The sequence below is a fragment of the Malaclemys terrapin genome, chromosome 7, assembly GCF_027887155.1.
Source record: "Malaclemys terrapin pileata isolate rMalTer1 chromosome 7, rMalTer1.hap1, whole genome shotgun sequence".
NCBI lineage: Eukaryota > Metazoa > Chordata > Testudines > Emydidae > Malaclemys > Malaclemys terrapin.
The window spans coordinates 50660001-50684046 of record NC_071511.1 but is presented as its reverse complement, the minus strand read 5'-3'; the positions used below and the strand labels follow the sequence as shown (position 1 = coordinate 50684046).

Here is a 24046-nt window from a genome sequence, read left to right as displayed (position 1 = left end):
ATGTAAATATTGGGTATCTTCCTGGTTAGCGAAAAGTAGCACCACATTTAGTGGAAAAGCTGTTTACTTGCAAATCAACATGTTTTAGTGGTTTCCGACCAATGAGAATCAGCCTCTCTTTAGGGCAATAAGTGAAGTACAGATGCAAAGCATGATTAAAATCAACGGGTTACATCAAGGCTTGAAATCAGTGATTTCGGTTGCTTTGATTTTTCATCAGCCCACCTGGATGTAAGTGGTTCTTGTTTCACCAGCACTCTGTGCCTTGCAGGGCTCCCTGTGGGCTGCCCCTGTGCTCATGCGAGCTGGAGCATTCCAGTCTGTGAAGCAGGGGCCGGCACCCACCCTGCAGAGCGTGGGGAGCAGCAGGAGTTTGGTGTCTGCAATGCTGGAGGGGTGGCTGATGTCCATATTCCTCCTTCCCCACCCAGTGTCAGCTACAGCATAAGCACTGGTCTGATCCCAAGTGGGCTGGATGCTGGACTTGTTGGGAGCAATGTTGTGACACTGTGATGAAGGCCCCGTGGAATGGTGCCAAACACAGGGCTATAAAAGCCTCCTGTGTATCCAGCAGTCAGTCAGTCAGGCCAAGAAAGCGGCTCTTCAGCTGCTGACATAGAGTATCAGACAGTTCCAGCTGCTCCCTGGAATCCCAGAGGGACAGTCCCATCTATTTGCTTTGTTGGGCCACATTCAGTGTGCTGCTCTAACCCACTGGTGAGTGTCTCCCAGTTCCCTCTTTGTGCCTGTTCTCTCGTCTAATATACAAAATCTTCCCTGGGGTTGGTCCCAGCTACCTGAGAGCCTTTCTCCCTCCCTGACAGAGGGATGTTTGTGAGTGTGGGAAACTGAATTTCCACAGGACCGGACCAAGACTGTGGAACTCACTGCCACAAAAGCGGTTCTGGGGCCTGACTGCCCTCAGAATGAAGGGCAATGACTTATTGAGGAAAAGTTGTGTTCTGCAATCTCCCTCGCTCCCCAAACATACCGCCCTGCTCACTAACCAGGCTCCTCCCCGCAGGCTGGAAGAGGAAGGAGGCAGAGGAGATGACTCTTTTGTGTCTTTACAAATACTTGGAGGCAATTGGGTCTTACAGTGATGGAGAGCACGTCAATTATCTAGACTGCTGCTCCCCATGGAGCTGCAGGCAGGGCTGTGACTCAGTCATAGCTTCTCTACTAATGCTAACTCTCTTCTGCCCACTGTAAAGGGGAAGATTAAAGACAAGGGAAATGACCGGAGAGAGAGATTTCAGCGCCTGGACTCACCAGAGAGAAAACGACTGAAGGAGGCCTGGGATTCTGAGAGGTAACAGCTGCTTCAGGGCATCCAGGACTCCTCAGAACTGCTGGTGCTGTCAGCGGCTGGGTGCGCCAGACTGGCACATTGTGTGTAGCTGGAGGAGATAAGGCCAGCAGGGCAGATGGAGGAGGGGGTGAAGGGTTGGACAGCTGGCTGCATTCTCTGTGTAAAGCAACATGGAGTTTTAGCCTTTCATGAATTCTCTGACCTTTCAATGGCCTCGTTGCCAAATGTACAGTAGGGCCCTTTGAAATGAGCAACATGTGCTGGCAGAGGAAGGGGGGGTGGGATTTAAAGCTGGGACCAGATCCTTGCTGGCAAAGGGAGGAGCCTGGCTACCCTGTTCCTAGGAAGTTGAGAGCCAGGTATCTGGGGCAGGTGAGTGTCCCTGCCCAGGCTCCTCGGGGGTATCATTCCAACTGGTTCTCTCCTTGTTCTCCTGTCTGTAGTTTGGAACCACAGAGAGAGAAGGGAGCAGAACAGGCTGCAGGAGGAGGAGGAGCAGGGCCATGTTTTCATCTGCTCCAGCTAAGACAGACACACTTGGCATTTTTCCTTCTCTGTCAGAGTAGCTGAACAAAGAGAGCACTGCCTGTGCCTGGGGCACAGCGCCATGGTTTGTCTGCAGGTGCCAAGGCATCCTAGGCAGAATAAAAGCCTTAGGTGTTCTAGGCTGGCTTAAAAGTGACCTGCAAAGAGAAGAAATGGGTTTGTGCTCCTTGTTTCTTTCTGATATATGAAGGTTTGGAAGGAGGCTTTTCCCTGTGCGTTTTGTGGATCAGAAAGTCAGGTCGTTGTTTTCTCCATTTTTCCTGGAAGAGATTAGATGACTGGAGAACTTACTGTGTGTGTGGTAGCATAGATACCTAAAAAATGGAACCTGACTGAAAGGGGAAGTGTTTGTTGTTCAGACTGTTGAAAGCTGTTTGTTTTTTGCTAACGATCAGTGAGAACAGTTGAAAGAAAAGCCCCCCTTGTTAAAAATTGGACACCTTTACCCCTTCAGCTCAAATCTGAGAGTGTGATCCCAATTCCTTCTAGCTCAGTGTTCAAAAGGAAAGCTCCAGCAAGACAGGAGGGACTTCCCATTCCTGGTATTTCCAAAGTTTATATATAAAACCCAAACCCTGTACATACATGCGTGTGTACATAAAACTTTTCAGGCCGCCTTTGAGTATCTTAAAGAATATATTGTTAAGGATTCGCACCCATTTCCCCTCCCACTCCCCTGCAAGTCACCTTGAAATTGAACTTCAGGAGCTACGTTTTCCAAAATGTGCCTGAATTATGCATGCATAATGCACCATAGTGAACCCAAAACAAGCCTTAAACAGCATGTTTCATGCATGCAATATGGGTGCATCTATGCAAAAAGCCCTTGATGTTATCCAAGGTGCAATCAATTTTGTGTTGAAAATCCCTGGTACCACGTTGGAAAATAGAATAAAGCGATGTGTATGGATACCTATAGTTGTTTTCTTTTTGCAGTGACCATAATCCTGCGAGTAAAGCAAGAATCGATAGTAATAACAAAGGAAGCCGCATGTTGCAGGCTATGGGCTGGAAGGAAGGCTCAGGACTGGGACGGCAGCAGCAGGATATGATGTCGCCAGTAGAGGTGAAACGCTTTCCTTTCCCTTCAAAATCAGATAGTACAATCCTGAATTTGGTAGCATTTCCCATGCCCATCTGAAAGAAATGTGGGGGGTAGGGGATCCGCCTGGTGAGATCAGAACCATGCACAGCTTCTGGAAGAGGGAAATAGCCCCTATTCACAGATTTGTACCGTTCAAAGCCAATGAAACCATTACATCCTTTGGTCTGACCTGTATAGCACAGGCCCTGAAATTTCACACCGGTTCACCTGCCTTGAGCCCAATCACATGTGCCAGTGCTGCTTGACAAGTACAGTGAAGGGAGTTTGTCATAATGAACAATGTAGTCATTTAATTTTACCCCTTGCAGTTCAAGCAGTCTCAAATTGCATTTGTTTGAAATAATGTGGAGATTTCACTTAAATATTTTGCCTTATGAGACTAGCATGTGACTAGCTGGCTGCTATATGTGAAATATGTGTAATGTTGGTTACATATGTCACATGGTATTGTTTCTGTACCCTGAATGGAGGATGCATTTAACTCCACAACATAGCACGCAGTGTGAATTTTGCATGTTCCGATCCAGTGTATAATTCAAAGCAGATCACCTGAGGCTCGGAATGTAACGTGTGTGCTTGAACACTCATTATCCCAGGCAGCAAACACACCATTCCCTCTCTGGTTCAAACATGGTCAGAAAATGTCCTCAGGTGCTCACTCTGCCCTGACCGGGAGACCCCTGCAGCTGATGGGATGGGCACTGTAGAAAAGCCAGCTCAGATTAGCCCTGGGAGACTGACCTGCAAACAAGATTCCTCAGCTCATGACAATCCTGTCAAGCTCTCAAGGAGAAGCCACAAAGATGTAAGGTCCTCTCCTCCCATTTCATGTTAATACAGGGCCTTGTGCTTCATTCAGCCTCTGGAGACTTGGATCCCTTGGTTGAATTGATCAAACCCTCGGCATCCAAATAACTAGCATTTAAAAGTAAACACAACTCCCACGCTGTGTGTTGCTCTAGTTGGGACACTCTAGGCAGGCAGTATTGCATAATACACTCACTGGCTCTATGACACTGATTGTTCACAAGGTCAGAATTCAGAGCAAGCTAGGAGAGCCTATGGGAATCCCATGTGACGGGAGAGCAACTGAGAGTTGTGATCAGACAGGTTAATGAGAGAGATTGTTCCTTGTGGGATCTGAGATTCAGCCTCTTTTCCTTTGCTCAATGTCCTCCTCAAACCAAATTGGTTTTGATTGCCTCCATTACTGGCTGTATAATATGCTGCCACTGGCTCTTGTCCTCTCCCACCCATCCTGGTGCTCTGAGCATCGCTGTTTCCTGGATTGCTCCCTCCCCATTGACTGACCATGCTTTGGAGTCTGTTTTCCTAGATTGTTTGCTGTCTCGCTTTCTTTGTCCACGGCAGCATCAGCAACTCCTCCCAATATCATCTCGGCATATTAGTGCACCATGTAACCCCTTTTCCAGGTCATTAGCACAGCTGTCAAATAAAGCCAAAGCAATCTCCCTGGCAGCCTGTGCTGATGAAGAGAACACAAAGAATTGCTAAAACAAGCTGTCTGTATTGTTTTCAGGCAGAAGGTCAGAAGAAGGGAGCTGGCTTAGTAACCCAAGGGAAGCCCAGCAAAAGGCAGTCCAATGAAACGTACCGGGACGCTGTCAGGAGAGTTATGTTTGCCCGCTATAAGGAACTTGAATGAATGAAGTGGAATCCCACAAAACCCAACTCTCTCTCTCTCTCTCTCTCTCTTTCTGTGTCACAGTGTCTCTCTTCATTTTCAAATTGTTATTGGTTTTGCTGCTAGAATTTTTTTAAATAAAATGGAAAATTTGTCAGTGCTGTTTCCTTATCTCCTCCCCCAAAGTCTCTGCTTTAAAAACAAACCTCACTTTAGAACCTTCCCAAGACTTCTCCAGCCGATGACTCCTCATCTCTCCTGGGGCTCATGCTGCCCTTTGAGTGACTGGGGCAGGACTAGAGTGGCAGAGATGGGCTTCCTCGGTCTCAGTGATGCTTCCAGAATGTTGCACACGTGATTTTTCGCCAGCTCTGCAGACGCAGAGTCACTCTCCTGCAGCAAGTTTCCTTTCCTCTTAGAAACACAGGACTTGCCAGAGTGGAGCAGAGCCAAGATCCATTGAGCCCAGCGTCCTGCCTCTGTGGGCCAGCACCAGACACTTGAGGAAGGTGTGAGAAACGCCACAGCTGGTATGAGTCTCATCTGAACCCCTGTTGGAGATTAGCTCAAGCCCTGAAGCATGAGGTTATCTCCCTTCCAGGAATCATTGGTTAGCAGTAACTGTTCTAACTGGATAGTCTTGTTAGCCATATATTATTATTACTTATTTGTATCATACCACCTAGGAGCCAGTTCTGGGCCAGGACCCCACTGTGCCAGGGCACTGTACAAACACAGACCAAACGACAGTCCCTGCCCCGAATTACTGACAGCCTACATGTCCAATACCCCTGAGTCTTATAAGTTCCTGGTCTTGGGCATGTCCAACGGCTGTGAGCTGCCCGTTCCTGTCCTTGGTGTCAGGCTGGGAAGGGCTGCTCAGCCTTCCACTGCCAGCCCTGCCCACATCACAACTCTGGGAGTGTGTAACCAGCCCCAGGTGTTGGAGGGCTCTGACATTGTTTGTGACCACACACAAACTCTTTTGCCTCTTGCAAATATTACTGTATATAGTGTGACGGGTTGAATCACAGAAACCCCTTTGGAACTGCCACCTGATGTGCTGGGACTACCTCTGAGCCTGTTTTCCCTGTCAGCTTGGGACCTCAGTACCTTGCCTTGTTCGAGCCAGACACGCTTGCCTGCTGCAAACACAGATACAAGTCTAAACCACATCCCCCACAAGCTGCAGGCTTACCTGAAAACAGCTTAAGAAGTGCTCCAGTCTCCAGCACTCAGATATCCAGCACCCAATGGGTTCCAAATCCCAAATAAATCCATTTTACCCTGTATAAAGCTTATACAGGGTAAACTCTAAATTGTTCGGCCTCTATAACACTGATAGTTATGCACAGCAATTTGCGCCCTCCCCACCCCCCAGGTATTAATACTTACTCTGGGTTAATTAATAAGTAAAAAAATGATTTTATTAAATATAAAAAGTAGGATTTAAGTGGTTCCAAGTAATAACAGACAGAACAAAGTGAATTGCCAAGCAAAATAAAATAAAACATGCAAGTCTAAGCCTAATACAGTAAAAAAAAACTAAATACAGGTAAATCTCACCCTCAGAGATGTTCCAATAAGCCTCTTTTACAGACTAGCCTCCTTCTAGTCTGAGTCCAGCAGTCACTCGCACCCCTGCAGTTACTGTCCTTTGTTCCAGTTTCTTTCAGGTATCCTTAGGGGTGGAGAGGCTATCTCTTGAGCCAGCTGAGGACCAAATGGAGGGGTTTTCCCAGGGGCATATATAGTCTCCCTCTTGTGGGTGGAAACCCCTCTCCTCTCCAATGCAGAATCCAGCTCCAAGATGGAGTTTTGGAGTCACATAGGCAAGTCACATGTCCATGCATGACTCAGCACTTTACAGGCCGATGCCACATTCCCAGGAAAGCTCAGATGTGGATTGGTGTCCTTCAAAGTTCATTGTCAGCTTAAGTGTTTCTTGATTGGGCACTTACTGAGAATATTTTTTTCTCAAGAAGCTGACCAAATGCTTCACTGAGGCTACTTAAAATCAAACAAGTACACAGCCAATATTCATAACTTTGAATACAAAAGTGATACATGCATACAAATAGGATGAATATATTCAGTAGATCATAACTTTTGCAGAGATATCATATGTTACATGTCATATCTAGCATAAAACATATTCCAGTTATGTCATATTTACACTCATAAGCATATTTCTATAAAGCATTATGGGTTGCAATGTCTCATATAGTTTCCCTTTAGTTTAGTTCAAGCTATTTGTTAAGTTAGAGACCAAGCCCTAGTCTACACTATGAGTTTAGGTCAAATTTAGCAGCGTTAGATCGATTTAACCCTGCACCCATCCACATGACGAAGTCATTTTTGTCGACATAAAGGGCTCTTAAAATCGATTTCTGTACTCCTCCCTGATGAGGGGATTAGTGCTGAAATCGACATCGCTGGGTCGAATTTGGGGTAGTGTGGACACAATTCGATAGTATTGACCTCCGGGAGCTATCCCAGAGTGCTCCATTGTGACCACTCTGGACAGCACTCTCAACTCAGATGCACTGGCCTGGTAGACAGGAAAAGCCCTGTGAATTTTTGAATTTCATTTCCTGTTTGGCCAGCGTGGCAAGCTGATCAGCACAGGTGACCATGCAGAGCTCATTGGCAGAGGTGACCATGGAGTCCCAGAATCCCAAAAGAGCTCCAGCGTGGACCAAACGGGAGGTACTGGATCTGATCGCTGTTTGGGGAGACAAATCCATGCTATCAGAACTCCGTTCCAAAAGATGAAATGCCAAAATATTTGAAAAAATCTCCAAGAGTATGAAGGACAGAGGCTATAACAGGGACCCACAGCAGTGCCACGTGAAACTTAAGGCGCTCAGGCAAGCCTACCAAAAAACCAAAGAGGCAAACAGCTGCTCTGGGTCAGACCCCCCCAGACATGCCGCTTCTATGATGAGTTGCCTGCAATTCTAGGGGGTGCCCCCACCACTACCCCACCCCTGTTCATGGACTCCTGCAAGGGGGGAGTCTCACGCAATAGGGATGAGGATTTGGGGGACGAGGAAGATGATGAGGAGGAGGGTAGCGCACAGCAGGCAAGCGGAGAAACCGTTCTCCCCGACAGCCAGGAATTGTTTATCACCCTGGAGCCAATAGCCTCCCAACCCTCTCAAGGCGGGCTCCCGGACCTTGGAGGCAGAGAGACACCTCTGGTGAGTGTACCTTTGTAAGTATAATACATGATTTAAAAACAAGCATATTTAATGATTAATTTGCCCTGAAGACTTGGGATGCATTCGCGGCCAGTACAGCTACTGGAATGCATTCAAGCAACATCCGTTCTTTATCTCTGTGTTATCCTCAGGAGAGTGATATCATTCATGGTCACCTGGTTGAAATAGGGGAATTTTATTAAGGGGACAATCAGATGTGGCGTTCCTGCTGGGCTGTTTGCCTGTGGCTGAACAGAAATAATCCCCACTGTTAGCCACGCGGTGGGGGGGAGGGGTGAAGCAATCATCACAGAGAATTGGGTGTGTGTGGGGGGGTTTAGTTGGGTTTGTGCTGCACGTTAACCTGAAAACCGCAGCCCCTCCAAAAACCGGCAGGCCCTCAATATAAGAGGCAAAATGCAACTTTGTATCAAAAGCACATGTGCTATGTAATGTTAACAGCTTGGTTCACCATGAAAGAGTCTACCCAATGTTCTCTAAAATGTGTCTTTTTAAAGAATACTATCCCTTTTCTTCCTCCCGCAGCTGCAAATGTTTCAACGCTCACCCTATCATCTCCGTCCCAGAGGCTAGCGCAGATAAGAAGGCGAAAAAAACGCATTCGCGATGAAATGTTCTCTGAGCTCATGCAGTCCTCCCACACTGAAAGAGCTCAGCAGAATGCGTGGAGGCAAACAATGGCAGAGTCCAGGAAAGCAGAAAATCAACACGAGGACAGGAGAGATGAGCAAGAGAAAAGGTGGCGGGAGAAAAAGGAGAGGTGGCGGCAGTGTGATGAGAGGAGGCAGGATGCAATGCTGAGGCTACTGGAGGATCAAACTGATATGCTCCGGCATATGGTTGAGCTGCAGGAAAGGCAGCAGAAGCATAGACCATCGGTGCAGCCCCTGTGTAACCGCCCGCCCTCCTCCCCAAGTTCCATAGCCTCCTCACCCAGACACCCAAGAATGTGGTAGGGGGTAGGGGCTCCAGGCACCCAACCGTTCCACCCTGGAGGACTGTCCAAGCAACAGGAGGCTGGCATTCAATAAGTTTTGAAGTGCAGTGTGGCCTTGTCCTCCCCTCCTCCCCCACCCCTCCTGGGCTACCTTGGCAGTTATCCCCCTATTTGTGTGACAAATTAATAAAGAGTGCATGATTTTGAAATAACGACTTTATTGCAGTGATCAAAGTGGGGAGGTCGGTTGGCTTACAGGGAAGTAGAGTGAACCAAGGGGGCAGGTTATCAAAGAGAAACAAACAGAACTCTCCCACCGTAGCCTGGCCAGTCATGAAACTGGTTTTCAAAGCTTCTCTGATGCACAGCGCACCCTGCTGTGCTCTTCTAACTGCCCTGGTGTCTGGCTGCGAGTAATCAGCAGCCAGGAGATTTGCCTCAACCTCCCACCCCGCCATAAATGTCTCCCCCTTACTCTCTCAGATATTGTGGAGCACACAGCAAGCAGAGATAACAGTGGGAATATTGGTTTCGCTGAGGTCTAACCAAGTCAGTAAACTGCACCAGCGCACTTTTAAAAGTCCAAAGGCACATTCTACCACCATTCTGCACTTGCTCAGCCTATAGTTGAACTGCTCCTGACTACTGTCCAGGGTGCCTGTGTACGGCTTCACGAGCCATGGCATTAAGGGGTAGGCTGGGTCCCCAAGAATAACTATAGGCATTTCAACATCCCCAACATTTATTTTCTGATCTGGGAAGTAAGTCCCTTCCTGCAGCTGTTCAGACAAGAGTTCCTGAAGATGCGAGCTTCATGTACCTTTCCCGGCCATCCCATGTTGATGTCGGTGAAACGTCTCTTGTGATGAACCAGTGCTTGCAGCACCATTGAAACGTACCCCTTGCGGTTTATGTACTGGTTGTCAAGGTGGTCCAGTGCCAAGATGGGGATATGCGTTCCATCTATCACAGGGAACCCCATTTCAGCAAAGCCATCCACTATGACCTGCACATTTCCCAGAGTCACTACTCTTAATAGCAGCAGCTCAGTGATCACGTTGGCTACTTGGATCACAGCAGCCCCCACAGTAGATTTGCCCACTCCAAATTGATTCCCGACTGACTGGTAGCTGTCTGGCGTTGCAAGCTTCCAGAGGGCTATCGCCACTCACTTGTGAACTGTGAGGGCTGCTCTCCTCTTGGTATTCTTGTGCTTCAGGGCAGGGGAAAGCAAGTCACAAAGTTCCATGAAAGTGCCCTTACGCATACGAAAGTTTCGAAGCCCCTAGGAATCATCCCAGACCTGCAACACTATGTGGCCCCACCAATCTGTCCTTGTTTCCCAGGCCCAGAATCAGCGTTCCATGGCATGAGCCTGCCCCATGGCCACCAGGATGTCCAAATTGCCATGGCCCGTACTTTGAGAAGTCTGTGTCCATGTCCTCATCACTCTCGTCACTGCGCTGCCATCGCCTCCTTGCCTGCTTTTGCAGGTTCTAGTTCTGAACATACTGCAGCATAATGCACGAGGTGTTTAAAATGATCATAATTGCCACGGTGATCTGAACGGGCTCCATGCTCGCCGTGGTATGGCATGAGCAGGAGAGCAGAGTTGCAGCAGAAGCGGGAGCCCATGACAGCCAACATGGAGAAATTCGCTATCGATCAAGACAAGAGCAGGAGAGCAGAGTGGCAGCGGAAGCGGTGGTTGGAAGACCAGTTTTTCCAACCTATTGCACGTCCACGGCCAGAGCAGAAGAGCTAGTTGCAGCAGAAGCAGTCATTCGATGACGATGGTTAGCAGTCCTACTGCACCAGCTGGTGAAAGCAGTATGGCGTCCGCACGGAAAAAAAGGCGTGAAACGATTTTCTGCCGTTGCTTTCATGGAGGGAGGGGCGACTGACGACATGTACCCAAAACCACCTGTGACAATGTTTTTGCCCCATCAGGCATTGGGAGCTCAACCCAGAATTCCAATGGGCGGCGGAGACTGCGGGAACTGTGGGATAGCTACCCACAGTGCAACACTCCAAAAGTCGACGCTAGCCTTGGTACTGTGGACGCACTCTGCCGATTTAATGCACTTAGTGGGGACACACGCAATCGACTGTATAAAATCGCTTCCTAAAAATAAACTTGTATAAATTCGACCTAATTTCGTAGTGTAAACGTGCCCTGAGTAGGTCCCTAAAGGGACTTCGCCTTGGGATGGTTTTAAACTCTGTGATCACTGTAAAAGGCCCATGCTTATTAGCGATCCACATAATAGTTGTTTACGGTGCTTGGGCGAAGGTCACATTAGTGATAAGTGCAAAACACTGCCACCCATACCATAGCATCGGCCATCTTGTTGCGCAGGGCTTCATGGCTGCTCCTCTCTGGTCTTGGAGGCTCAGCAGTCAATGCAAGACCTCCCTTTTGACTGGCATGCCCTGTTCGCAGAACAGACAGACATTAAGCTGCATGGCCTGAAAGATTCCCATATGACCCTAAAAACACTGGGCCTGTATGTCCCCAGCCCTGCCCACAAGCAGCCTCAGAGCCCAGGGAGCCACCCTCACTAGAAGCCTGCCTACGAAAGATTCAGGGGCTACAAGAAGCACCTTGGCCACCAACCCCGTCTACATTCCAGGTGGGCTCAATCCACAGTAAGCAGATAGATAAGCATCTGTTTTGAGGGTACCCCCGAGGGCAACCTACTGGACTGTTCCTGGATCGTTCCTCCCCTCTGTTTGCCAACCGTCTTTCTTCCTTCCTCCCTGTGTGGACGTCTATAACATCGGACCAATGGGTCCTCAGTACGGTGGCGCAGGGTTACACCCTTCAGTTACTTTCTAGCCTCCCCGTCCTCCTTCAGGGACACCTCTCATGAGAATCTTCTCATACAGGAGGTAGAGGGTTTACTACAGCTGGGTGCGGTGGAGGTAGTTCCTGTGGACAGAAACAAGGGGTTCTATTCCCGATACTTTTTAATCACCAAAGCCAAGGAGTGCGGTCTGCGGCCCATACTAGACCTGCGGGGCTTGAACTGCTACTTAGTGAAACCGAACTTCTGCATGATCTCCCTGGCTTCCATCATCCCCACCCTCAATCTGAAAGATGTGTACTTCCACATCGCCATCTTCGAGGGTTGACAGTAGGTCCCGACCACTATCAGTTCGTGGTCCTCCCATTTGGCCTAGCAACAGCACCATAGGTATTCACCAAGTTCATGTCAGTGGTGGCGGCTTACCTCAGATGTTGGGATATCCAGATCTACCCGTATCTCGACGACTGGTTTGTCAAGGACAACTCCAGGTCCAAGGGGACATCGCGGTGCTGCTAGCCACGTGCCGCCGCCTCGGCCTGTTGGTGAATGACAAAAAATCCACGTTAGTCCAGGGTTTGCTGGTTCGACTCCTGCTCAGAGGCTGTCGCACAGGCAGGGCCTCAGCGGGGCGTGTTACATAAAGTCAATACTTTCTATTACAGCCTCCTCCCTGGGGGAATATCCAAGCTCCGCTGCTTCAGAAGACCAACCCCTCTAGCTCCAGCATTGATGGCATGGCCCCTGGAGCAGAGGTTGCTTGGAAATGGGCACTCTGCTTTGTCTGCAGCTTTCCTGCATTGGCTTAATAACCTTGCCCGAGTTGTGCTGGATTCTAGGCCAGTGTATTGAAATTACACTGCTGAGTTGTCCCTCATGCAGTGGATTTAGCAATACAGATTGCTGATCAGGCAGCCTCCAGATATCCTATGAGAAACATGCACTGTAGTGGAACTGAATGCTTTGCAGACCACTCAACCCCACCTTCTCTGCCAGTGAAATTAACCACTTTTCCACTCCAGCTTTCCTGCTGCTATCTCAATGGAGAACCGCACAGGGTTATGCTAGGGTTACCATACGTCCGGATTTTCCCGGACATGTCCGGCTTTTTGGGCCTCAAATCCCCGTCCGGGGGGAAATCCCAAAAAGCCGAACATGTCCGGGAAAATAGGGACGTGCTGGGCCGGGGGCCGGCGGTGCTGGGCCGGGGGCTGGCTCTGGGGTGCGGGGCCGGGCCGGGGGCTGGCTCTTGGGGGCCGGGCCCGGCGGTGCCGGGCCGGCGGTGCTGGGCCGGCACCCCAGGAGCCGAGCCAGGCTGGAGACACTGGGGCCAGCCGCCGGAGGGAGCCGCTTGGTTGTGGGGGCCAGACTGGGCTGCACCTCCTCCTCCCACCCCCAGCTTACCTGCTGCCTGCTTCAGGCTTCCCGCGAATCAAATGTTCGCGGGAAGCAGGGGAGGGGGTGGAGTTGGGAAGGGGGAATGGGCGGGGCTGGGCCCCCGTGGAGTGTCCTCTTTTTGGACCCTCAAAATATGGTAACCCTAGGTAATGCCAATTCTGTGGCTGTCCCAAAGATCATAATGTGTACCACTTACACCTGAATAAAGGGGGTTTGAATATCAGGCAGAACTAGTTTGCTCTACTGAGCTATATTGTAGCAGTGTAGCCAACTCTTACAATTTTTTGCAAGCCTTATATTTTACTATTTAAAGTTCCTGCTCCTGCAGTCCACTGATTATAAAAACTAAGATTCTCCCCTATTCTTAAAATAAGTTTCTAGCCCCCATTCTTGCAGTGATGAGCTTGAAACATGACAAGTACACCTGACAAGCAAATAAAACAGCCCAGATATTTACTTTGGCTTAATCTTTTTTTCTTTTCTTTTAATCTCATGAGTTTGGAACACATAAGCATGGCGATACTGTGCAGTCTCTTTTGTCTATAAATGGAAGGGAATGGCCATAGCTGGATTTAATGCCATTATGCTGCTGTTGCTACATAGCTGTGGAGCTTGGTAAGATATCACTTTAAGCTGTGTTGTTTCCATGGAGAAAGTGAGAGAGCCTTGGAGAGGGGAGGGGTGGTGATACAATAAGATATACATGACAGTGGAAAAGTCAAGGGTTGTGGTATTGTCCCCCCAACTCTTCTGAGGCCTGGTCACTCAGGCCACATCTGGCTGCTTTTTCGTGTCCATATTCCCCTCCTAGTAGGTGGGGCACTGACCCTAGAACAGGTGTCTCAAACACGCGGCCCACGGGCTGCATGCGGCCTGCGGGGTGATTTTCTGCGGCCCGCAAGCCCCTCGCAGTCTCCCTGTCCTCCCCCAGTTTTTACCAGAGCGGCATCTAGACATGCATCAGGAGCAGGGCAGGCTCCCTGCCTGCCCTGCCCTGCACAGCTCCAGGAAGAGGCTGGAATGTGGGGAAGGGACCAAGGAGGGGCTGTGTGTGGCTGTTACTTCAGGCAGCACCCCCAGCAGCTCCCATTGGCTGGGAACGGGGATCCGGGGCCAATGGGAGCTGTTGGAGGCAGTGCCTCAAGCAACAGAAACACACAGCCCCTCCGCTCCCCCCCTTCCCCATGTTTCAGCCTCTTTCGGGGACAGGGCAGACAGGCAGGCAGGGAGCCTGCCCTGCCCCTGGTACGTGCCGGGCCAGATCCTGCCCCCCGAACCCTTCCTGCAGCCAAACCCACTGCCCTGAGCCCTATGCCACACCCCTCCTGCACCCCGACCCCCTGCCGTACCCTGCACCCCTCCTGCATTCCAACCCACTGCCCTGAGCCCCATGCTGCACCCCTCCTGTGCCCTGACCCCGCTGTACCCTGCACCCCTCCTCCACCCTGCCCTGAGCCCCCTGCCTCACCCCGCACTCCTACTGCATTCTGCCCCCCTGCCCTGAGCCCCCTGCCTCAACCCACATGCCTCCTGCACCCTGACCCCCTGCCGCTCCCCAGCCCCTTGCCCTGAACCCCCTGCCACACCCCACATTCCTCTTGCATCCCAACCCCCTGCCGAGCCCCACACTCCTCTTGCACCCCAACCCAGTGCCCTGAGCCCCCTGCTGCACCCTGACCCCTTGCTGTACCCCTCACCTCTCCTGCACCCCACACCCCAACTCCCTGCCCTGAGCCCCCACCACACCCCTCCTGCATCCCTTGGGGGCAGGGAGGGGGCAGAGTTGGGGTGGAGATTTTGGGGAAGGGGTTGGAATGGGGGCAGGGAAGGGGTGGGAAGAGGCGGGGCAGGGGTGGGGCCTCATGGAAGGGGTGGAGTGGGGGCGGGAGGGGGCAGTGTCATCAATGCGGCCCTCGGGCCAATGTACTAGTCCTCATGTGGCCCTCATGGTCATTTGAGTTTGACAGCCCTGCCCTAGAACATGAGACCTGGGTTCAATTCCTGGCCAATCCCCTGAGTCCCTGCCTGCCTGTAGATAAATCCCTTAACCTAAGTAGGGCCTCAGTTCACCTCTGTAAAATGGGGACAAATACTTCTCTAGCTCCTATGGGCACTTTGAAGCTAACATCCACTATTGAGTGAAGGTCTCAGACACCACAGTGAGGAGGGCTAGAACATCATCATTCTCCTGGTGAGTTTGCTGGAGACTGGGGCCTTCTCAAAATGAACATAGCTCTTGCTTTGCAAACCCCACAGTAGAACGACAGCAAGATCACCCACATGATCCATCTCCTGCTGTACAGCATTTATTGTTCTCGCTGCCGCGTCCTGGGCTTTTGAGGGAGGGGAATAGCCAATAAAGATTTGCTGTGTATGAAATCTATAGGCTCCGCATAAATGCTAGGTTTTATTATCTAGCTCCCATGCAGCTGAATCTGAGCAGCCTACAGTGGTTCCTCCCTAGAGGAGACAGGAAGCCAGAAGGATTATTTCCAGCTGTTTTTCCTAACTCCCTCCCCCAATGCATGGTTGCCAATGACACTGCACCCCCTCCCCCACATACTGCTGCTCTGCACAGCAGTGAGCACTGGCTATTTTTGGGGTGTCCAGGAACACGTGGGAGCAGCTAGCTGAGTATTAGATAGGCTCCTGTCTGGAAGGAGCATAGGCTGCTGCAGTGGTTTCTCTGCACCATGTACGGGCGCAGCAAGGAAGGGGCTGGCTTGTGAGTGACCCCCCCCCCCCCCCCCCCATGAATCACTGCTGTTAGTTTGGAGCAGTTGTGCCCAGAGGGGAGGCACTGCCCCACTCTGCAGCTACTGACTGGTGGGCCTCACAAGCAGGAGTGGGCACAGCACTGGGGGAAAGAAGGGCAAACATCCCCTCCCCTATCCTGTTGATGCCCTCCCAAATGCACCCGTAGGGCCCATGCATTTCTCCCCCTCCCCCTAACACTTTTCTTCTGTGGTTCCGGAGGCACGTTCCCCGCCCCCTGCAGTGCAGTACTGGCACTGACCGGCACGTGGGCAACATCAGAAGGTTCCCGGCGTGCAATGCTCCGCCTCGCCGCACTGCACGCTGGGACCTGTAGTCTCGCCTCTGCCTCCGTGGCATAGGGGCGGCGGCCAGCTCCTTTGTGCGCAGCTGCTCAGGCAATGGGCGCGGCTTGTGGTAGGCGGCTGGGGCAGCTCACAGGGTGAAGAACCCCGTTCTCTGGCCCCGCTGCAGCCAGCCACCGCCTTGGAGCCAGGCCCTGGGGCAAGGGGGAACAAAGGGCCACAGCCACCCGGCATCGAGCTCTGCGTAGGGCAAAGCGCGCCAGGGTAGCGGAGAGCAGGGGCGAGTTGCTAACACTGCTGCGGCGTTGGCCGCTTTGCTGCTCCGCGAGACGTGCCTGGCCCCGGCGGGTTACTGACAGATCGCCCCGATATCGAGCTCACACCGGGCTGCAGTTTCCTGCCCTCTCCCCTCACTGACTGCTGCTCTCACAGTGCCCAGCCCAGCAGGGTCGCGGGTGGTCCTCACCCTGCGAGCTCCGGTCTTAATGTGGAAGAGGGACCAGGCTCAAGCAATATTTTTACATCCATAACAGATGCGCCAAGCCAGAAGTGCTGGGTTGGGACCTGTCAAGCCCGGGGCTCGGCCTTGGCACAAATCAAACACTGGTTGGGTAGCCAGCTCTAGCCTTCCGGGGCGCCTCGGGAGCTGTTGGTGGCCACCCAGGTGTGGGGGACGCAGGGAGCTCGGGGGGGGGCGCGGGGTCCCGGGGGACGGGCTGGGGCCTGCCCCTCTTTGGACTCGACTGCGAAGGGGTCTCCCCGGGGAGCCTCCAGCAGCAGCAGGGGGATGCGGCCGGAGTGCCCCACGACAGTTCCCAGCACGCCGTGCGGCTGAGGGGGGGCTGCGCACGCGCGGCCGCTGGAAGCTTCCAGGCGGCCGGCGCGAGGCATTGTGGGCAGGAGACGGTGAGCTTCCTGGGCGCCATTTTACGGAACGGCAGAGAAGCATCGGCGGAGCTTGGGAGTCGGTAAGAGAGTGGCCCGGCCCTGAGAGTCCCCTTCGTCCCCCATCACTGCCTGAGTAGGGGCTCCCTTGGCCAGCGCTGGCCTTGACCCGCGCGTTTCCCGAAGCTCCCGTGCTCCGACCCCAGTCCCGCGCGCTAGTCTGTAGCGCCCCCCGGGTTCCGTGGGTCCCCCCGTCTCGCGCGCCGCTCCTGAGCGCGCTCCTCAACCGCGCGCGCTCTCCATACGCGCCCCCGTGCGCGCAGTCTGACGCTTGCTCTTCTTTGTCCTTCAGGCTGATCGTCTGTGTGCCGGACTGGGAGGCAAGCTGCCCGTGGGACCATGGGCTCCGATAAACGGTAGGTTGCGTCCGCTCCCCACGCACAGGAGAGCGATCGCCTGGCCGTGCCCGATGAGCTCTCCCTCTTCGCCTTGGATGTGGGGCCGCGGATGGCAGGAACTGTGTGCTGCCGAGCAGCCGCCCACTGGCATCTCCCCGAGCCGGGCACATTCCGGCGAGCACACGGATGGCTGAGCGAGATCCAAATCCGCTAGTTTATGGCTCTGTTCAGGGCTTAAGCAGGATTTATTCTCACGCCAATACGTAGAGAAATGCACTTGTTATAGGGCAGTGTTCCTCAGCCCCCAGGGGGGTCACGAGAGGGGGCAGGTCACAAGCCAGTGAGAATTTTATTACAATCTAAAGCAAAGAAAATCACCCCCTCAAAAGGAGAGAAGCCTGTTAACAGAAATATCTGTTAAATTGGTACTAGTTTGGCATTGGCTTCTTCTGTATGGGTTATTAGGAAGGAAATCTCTAGTGGTGTTTAAAAAACCCCCAACTATCTACTGGTGCTGGAGAAGGTGACACTATAGTAACCTTTATTTATATGTGGTAGGGGTCCTAGAGGAGCACATTATGGGGCAGGATTAGTGGTGAAAACAGCTCAATAACTGGATCCAGTAGTCTTAAGGAACCATCAGGGTGTCTTAAGTTTTCAAATCAATAAACCCTTTTGAGAATACTCTTAATAGCAAGCAGCAGCATGCTTTGATTAATTAGGAATTGGAAAAAGAAAACACCTTCCACTTAGTACAATAGTTTAGCCACTGTTGCTTAAAATGACAGGTGATGTGGACCTGCCACATTCCCTGTACATGTGGGTTGGAGGAAAACAGCTCTGGAGAAGCAATCAGTGCCACCAAAATAATTCACTGGCGGCGAACTTGCTCATCTATCAGAGTAACAGCCGTGTTAGTCTGTATCCACAAAAAGAAGAACAGGAGTACTTGTGGCACCTTAGAGACTAACAAATTTATTAGAGCATAAGCTTTCGTGGACTACAGCCCACTTCTTCGGATGCATATGCTCTAATAAATTTGTTAGTCTCTAAGGTGCCACAAGTACTCCTGTTCTTCTTTTTGCTCATCTCTGTGAAGGGAGTAATAAAAATAGTATCAGCTCTTAGTCTCCAGTTGATGTGACTGGTTTATATCCAATTATCACTTTTTAATTTGATAAATTTGTTTTCTACTAAAAACCTTAACTTGAATGTATTTTTGGATTTTGGATTAGAAAAATAGCAAAACAGAGTTTATCATAGTTGTATGGAAGAGACCTGTTAGGTTGCCTAATGACTCAACAAGGACATGTGCAGAGTCCTGCACTTAGGACGGAAGAATCCCATGCACTGCTACAGACTAGGGACCGAATGTCTAGGAAGCAGTTCTGCAGAAAAGGACCTAGGGGTTACAGTGGATGAGAAGCTGGATATGAGTGAACAGCGTGCCCTTGTTGCCAAGAAGGCTAACAGCATTTTGGGCTGTATAAGATGGGGCATTGCCAGCAGATCGAGGGACGTGATCATTCCCCCTCTATTTGATATTGGTGAGGCCTCATCTGGAGTACTGTGTCCAGTTTTGGGCCCCACACTACAAAAAGGATGTGGAAAAATTGGAAAGAGCCCAACGGAGGGCAACAAAAATGATTAGGGGGCTGGAGCACATGACTTATGAGGAGAAGCTGAGGGAACTGGGATTGTTTAGTCTGCAGAAGCGAAGAATGAGGGGGGATTTGATAGCTTCTTTCAACTACCTGAAAGGGGGTTCTAAAGAGGATGGATCTAGACTGTTCTCAGTGGTAGCTGATGACAGAACAAGGAGTAATGGTCTCAAGTTGCAGTGGGGGAAGTTTAGGTTGGATATTAGGAAAAACTTTTTCACTAGGAGGGTGGTGAAGCACTGGAATGGGTTACCTAGGGAGGTGGTGGAATCTCCTTCCTTAGAGGTTTTTAAGGCCCGGCTTGACAAAGCCCTGGCTGGGATGATTTAGTTGGGAATTGGTCCTGCTTTGAGCAAGGGGTTGGACTAGATGACCTCCTGAGGTCCCTTCCAACTCTGATATTCTAAGATTCTATCTCTGTCAATGCGTTTCTCATCTGTATAGTTTGTTACACACGTTCTTCAATTTACACACTAGTGCACTTCCACATAATGTGTATGCTAGTGTATTCTCCAGACCTATTTGACTATTGTGTTATTGAATGACATGATGCTACAAAATGGAGGAGAGGGTGGTAGTCGATTCATTTTTTGCAGTGTTGTAGCTTATTTAGCTAATTTTGAACTGAAAATGCTAGAATTTCCTGAGCTGACACAGATGCTGTGGTATTGAAAGTAAACTGAACCATGGCATTTCCCTGAATTACTTCTTTTCCCTGAGAGAGAATTCTCAAACTGAACAAACCTTCCTTTTACAGTGTGAGTAGGACTGAACGAAGTGGAAGGTACGGCTCTATCATAGATCGGGAGGATCGGGACTCTAGAAGCAGGCGAAGGGATTCTGATTACAAGAGATCGAGTGAGGAGCGCAGGAATGAGAGATATGATGACAGCCGGGACTATGACAGCCGGGACTATGACAGCCGGGACTATGACAGCCCTGAGGTAAGTGGAAAACATTTGCATTCACTCAGGCTGTGAGTGAATTTTGTATTAGTGTTCTGATAACATAGTCATCAGCATAGTATAGATCGGGGGTTCTCAAACTGGGGGTCGGGTTCACAAGGTTATTACATGGGGGTTCGCGAGCTGTCAGCCTCCATCCCAAGCCCCGCTTTGCATCCAGCATTTATAATGGTGTTAACTATATCAAAAGTGTTTTTAATGTATAAGGGGGTCACACTCAGAGGCTTGCTATTTGAAAGGGATCTCAGACTTTTGTACTAGTGAACTTCTGGTATCGATCTTGACACTTGTCTGTAGTAATCCAATTTCTTCAAAATTTGTAACCCTAAATATATTAACACATTCTTTATTCTTGGTTTCCTGGCAGAACTGATACCTTCACTTTTATGGAGAAGGTATTATGAGGTGATAGAATCCAAATCTGGTTTTAAACAACCACTTCAGAGCATCCCTAAGGTTTCCAGTACAGTTTTTATTAGTAGTGTAAGACCCACTCTCCTCAGGAATGGAACTTCACTGGTTACTTAAGATGAATCTCTTACTATTTCTTTGGAATTACTGTCTGGTTGCAAATTAAAGCTCCAGATCTGCTGGAGCTTGTTCCGGTCTTGTTAAGATTTCTTTTTCCATATTGAGTGATAAGCTGTCTCCATTAGCAGTGTGCGTGTTTGCTAATCTGGGTATTCACTCACCAGAGGGATAGGGAGAGGGAGCGTGAGAGACGGAATAGCGATAAATCAGAAGATGGGTACCATTCTGATGGTGACTATGGAGAGCATGACTACAGGAATGACATTAATGATGAGAAAGAAAGCAAGACCATCATGTTGCGTGGCCTTCCTATCACTGTTACAGAAAACGATGTAAGTATACAAAGAAAATGGCTTTGCTTACCCTACCAAGAGTTCCAAATTGGTTTGGTTTACTTATGTCTAAGGCTAAGATTTTGTCATGGTTATTTTTAGTAAGTCACAGGCAATAAACAAAAATTCACAGAAGCTGTGATCTGTCTGTGACTTCTGCTGTTGTGGCTACATTGTTTCTTCTGCCACACTGGTGGCTGGGAGCTGTGGGGTTCCCCCTCCGCCCACAGTAGCTGGGAGCTGCAGGGTAACCATATTTCCCAAAGAGAAAAAGGGACACCCCCAGCCGCTCGCCTGAGATGCCCCCTCTTCCCCTGTGCAAGGCTGTCACCCTTTGCTGGAGCCCTGAGGGCCCCTCAGGAGTCTTTCACCTGTCAATGGAATCTTGCAGGCCCCCCCCCCCCCCCCTTGCTGGCTACCTGCTCCAGACTCCAGCAGCCCCTGGTGCTAAGCAGAGAATGTCAAGGAGGTCAAGTGACTTCCATGACATAAACTTAGCCTTATTTACGCCATATTAAAGATACAATTTATCACTGCCTCTTTCCTGAAGGTTGCAAAGATAATCCTATCTCGAAGGGCTGGTTAATATTTCCATTATTAACCTTGGATTTTTGAAGGGGTTTAAACTGTAGCTGTTTTATATTAAATAAGTGGGTCAGCTAATGCCATATGTGCCTCTTTAAAATAGAACAATCTAAAAATAAGCCTTTCCCATGTGGTTAGTAGCCATCCCTGGCTAAGGCACAGAAAAGATGCTATTAAGTAACTACTTCCAGTGCTAATTCTGCTTATTTTTCTTTATTTACTTTTCCATAAATGTAACTAACATAGATTTTTCCAGGGACAAATATGGATTTATTTTCCTGTTTTGATGGAGGCCAAAGATAATGTAATTGGCTGTTTTACACCAATTTACTTAGCTTTTCAGCCTGTTAAAACATCTCTGCACCAGCCTAATCTGTCCGCATAGCTGTTGGAGTGGTAAAATGGCTGCCATAATGCTGACAGAGTACAAGTGGGATCGGTAGCTAGATTTCTTGATAACTCTTGAGCCTTTACAGTGTTCATGCAAATTCCAATAATTTTCGGAAGTAGTTTTCAGTGTTCTTTTATCTCTTCTGTTTCTGCCAGTTTGGCCGGGTAACCAAAATAATCTAATCCTAATGCCTGTTAAAATAATACCAAACCCACAAAAGCAGAGCTGTAAAAAGCAACAGAGGGTCCTGTGGCACCTTTAAAACTAACAGAAGTATTGGGAGCATAAGCTTTTGTGGGTAAGAACCTCACTTCTTCAGATGCAAGTCTCCCAATACTTCTGTTAGTCTTAAAGTGCCACAGGACCCTCTGTTGCTTTTTACAGATTCAGACTAACACGGCTACCCCTCTGATACTTAAAAGCAGAGCTGTTCATATTTGATTTTTAACCAGACTACATCTGTAATTCTGAAGTGTCTGTTCTAATAATGTCTCTCTGAATTATTAAAACCAATATTTTTTTTTGGCCACTTTTACAATTTAAATTTTTGCATTTCACTTAGCTAAGAAAGTAGTGACTAGCCAGCCCAGTTTATTTTTGGATTTTCATTCACTAGTTTGATGCTGCAGTGGTTGTTTCATACAAAGCATAAATATACTCAAATCCAGACTCAACAATTCATTTTATAAAATTTCAGTATATGTTTTTATTTGTTTTTTATTGAAATCCTGAGTATCGGGCATAAATCATGTGTAAAATTGCTACTTGTTCTGAGGCATTTAAATGGATTTAGCTGAGCTGTATTACTTGAACAGTTTTTAAATATTGATTTGCCTACTAACTGCTAAAATGACTGTAGTGTAGTTTCTTTGAATAATGTTGTCATTTAGGATCAGAATTTGAATAAATCTTTAATGTGTAAGTAGAGTTTTTAATTATGTACCAGTTAGTCATATTTTGTTTTGAGTTTGCACTTTTCAAAATGCAACAACTACTGCTATACAAATTTGCTGCCTTTCCTTTGTGGTTAGGGAAGACAGTTGCAATGGCTATCTTTGTTTGTTTAATTTTTCTTTGGCATGTTGTATGTAAAAGTCTGCTCCAAAAGACACCACTGTCAACAGTAGTTAACCATAGGTCAGTTTGACTTGCAAAGCTACAGGATGGCAGTGTACTGTCTTGGTGCTTGGTTGATCAAATCTGCCTTTGGGTTTCCCTGTACTGACGGGTCTTTTTGAGCTGTTGCGTATCTTCATTTTGTGCCATGTCGGGATTTCTTTTATCTGCTTTTAATCAGTTTTCTAACATTTCTGCCAATAGTGACCTTTTTCTTCACTCTTCTGGGGAACTTCTTACTAATCTGATGCTTTTCCCTTTTTTTATCTTTCTCGTTGGGCACCTCTGGAGCTTTAAGCAGGTTCAGTACAGTTGAGGAAATGGTACCTTATTAACCTGTTAGCCTTGTTCATTGAAGTTAGTATTCTGCACAGATCCCTTCCTCCCCTTGAGAGAATGTGGAGAGAGTAGGTCAAAAAGGGGGGGAGGGGGGGCTGCAAGGCAAGATCGGTGTTTATATAAATACCCTTCAGTCTTCTTGGTTTGAGAGGAAGGGAGACGGGTCTAGCGATTTTGCAGACAAGAGTACTGTAGGTTATATCTTGGATTGCAAACTCCTGGAGGCAGAGACAGGCATCTTGCTTGTACGGCACCTGGCACCATGGAGTCCTAGTCCATGACTGGAGCTCCTAGGCACTACTTAAATACAAATAAGGGGAGCACTGGTTGGGTGTAGTAAGTATTACTTACTGCTCTTAAATTACTTCCTACACAGGGAGGTGGTACTTTTCTCTAAATTCAGTGTAAAGTAAATTCACAAATGTGATTTTACACAATGATTCTCATTCAGAGAAAATATTTGGGGTGGAAGGCTGCAAATTAGTTTGCAGTGATAAAAAGGATATTTGTCAAGATTTGAATCTTTGACTGTCTGTTATGACTAAACTCCATACAGATTCGAGAGCTTATTGAGTCCTTCGAAGGCCCTCAGCCTGCAGACGTGAGGCTGATGAAAAGAAAGACAGGTGAGTGCTCTAATCTGGCTGTCGGTGCCATTTTCCTCTCCCCTCACCCTCAGACACACAAGAACATCCAGAATTACCCCAAATCTGCAAGCACACAAAATAAAAATAAAAGGTTTGCCATGGCTAAGGAATGTGGCCTTTTGATAGCTTTTAGATAGCTGAAGAACACTGTAAAAGAAGTCTG

General features: G+C 49.1%; 2 protein-coding genes across 2 annotated transcripts in view; both read left to right on the top strand.

Annotated features, from left to right (window-relative positions):
* Window positions 1–4766, top strand: part of RBM6 (RNA binding motif protein 6) — a 131777-nt gene extending 127011 nt beyond the window's left edge. Inside the window, exons 20-22 of the mRNA XM_054033806.1 lie at window positions 1215–1312; window positions 2795–2924; window positions 4504–4766. Coding sequence (XP_053889781.1) covers window positions 1215–1312; window positions 2795–2924; window positions 4504–4629 — 354 coding nt within the window. The 3' untranslated portion in view covers window positions 4630–4766. The remainder of the gene's footprint in view (window positions 1–1214; window positions 1313–2794; window positions 2925–4503) is intronic.
* Window positions 4767–16896: 12130 nt separating this feature from the next.
* RBM5 (RNA binding motif protein 5) overlaps window positions 16897–24046 on the top strand; it is a 25129-nt gene continuing 17979 nt past the window's right edge. Inside the window, exons 1-5 of the mRNA XM_054033807.1 lie at window positions 16897–17001; window positions 17271–17334; window positions 19735–19921; window positions 20638–20805; window positions 23793–23862. Coding sequence (XP_053889782.1) covers window positions 17318–17334; window positions 19735–19921; window positions 20638–20805; window positions 23793–23862 — 442 coding nt within the window. The 5' untranslated portion in view covers window positions 16897–17001; window positions 17271–17317. The remainder of the gene's footprint in view (window positions 17002–17270; window positions 17335–19734; window positions 19922–20637; window positions 20806–23792; window positions 23863–24046) is intronic.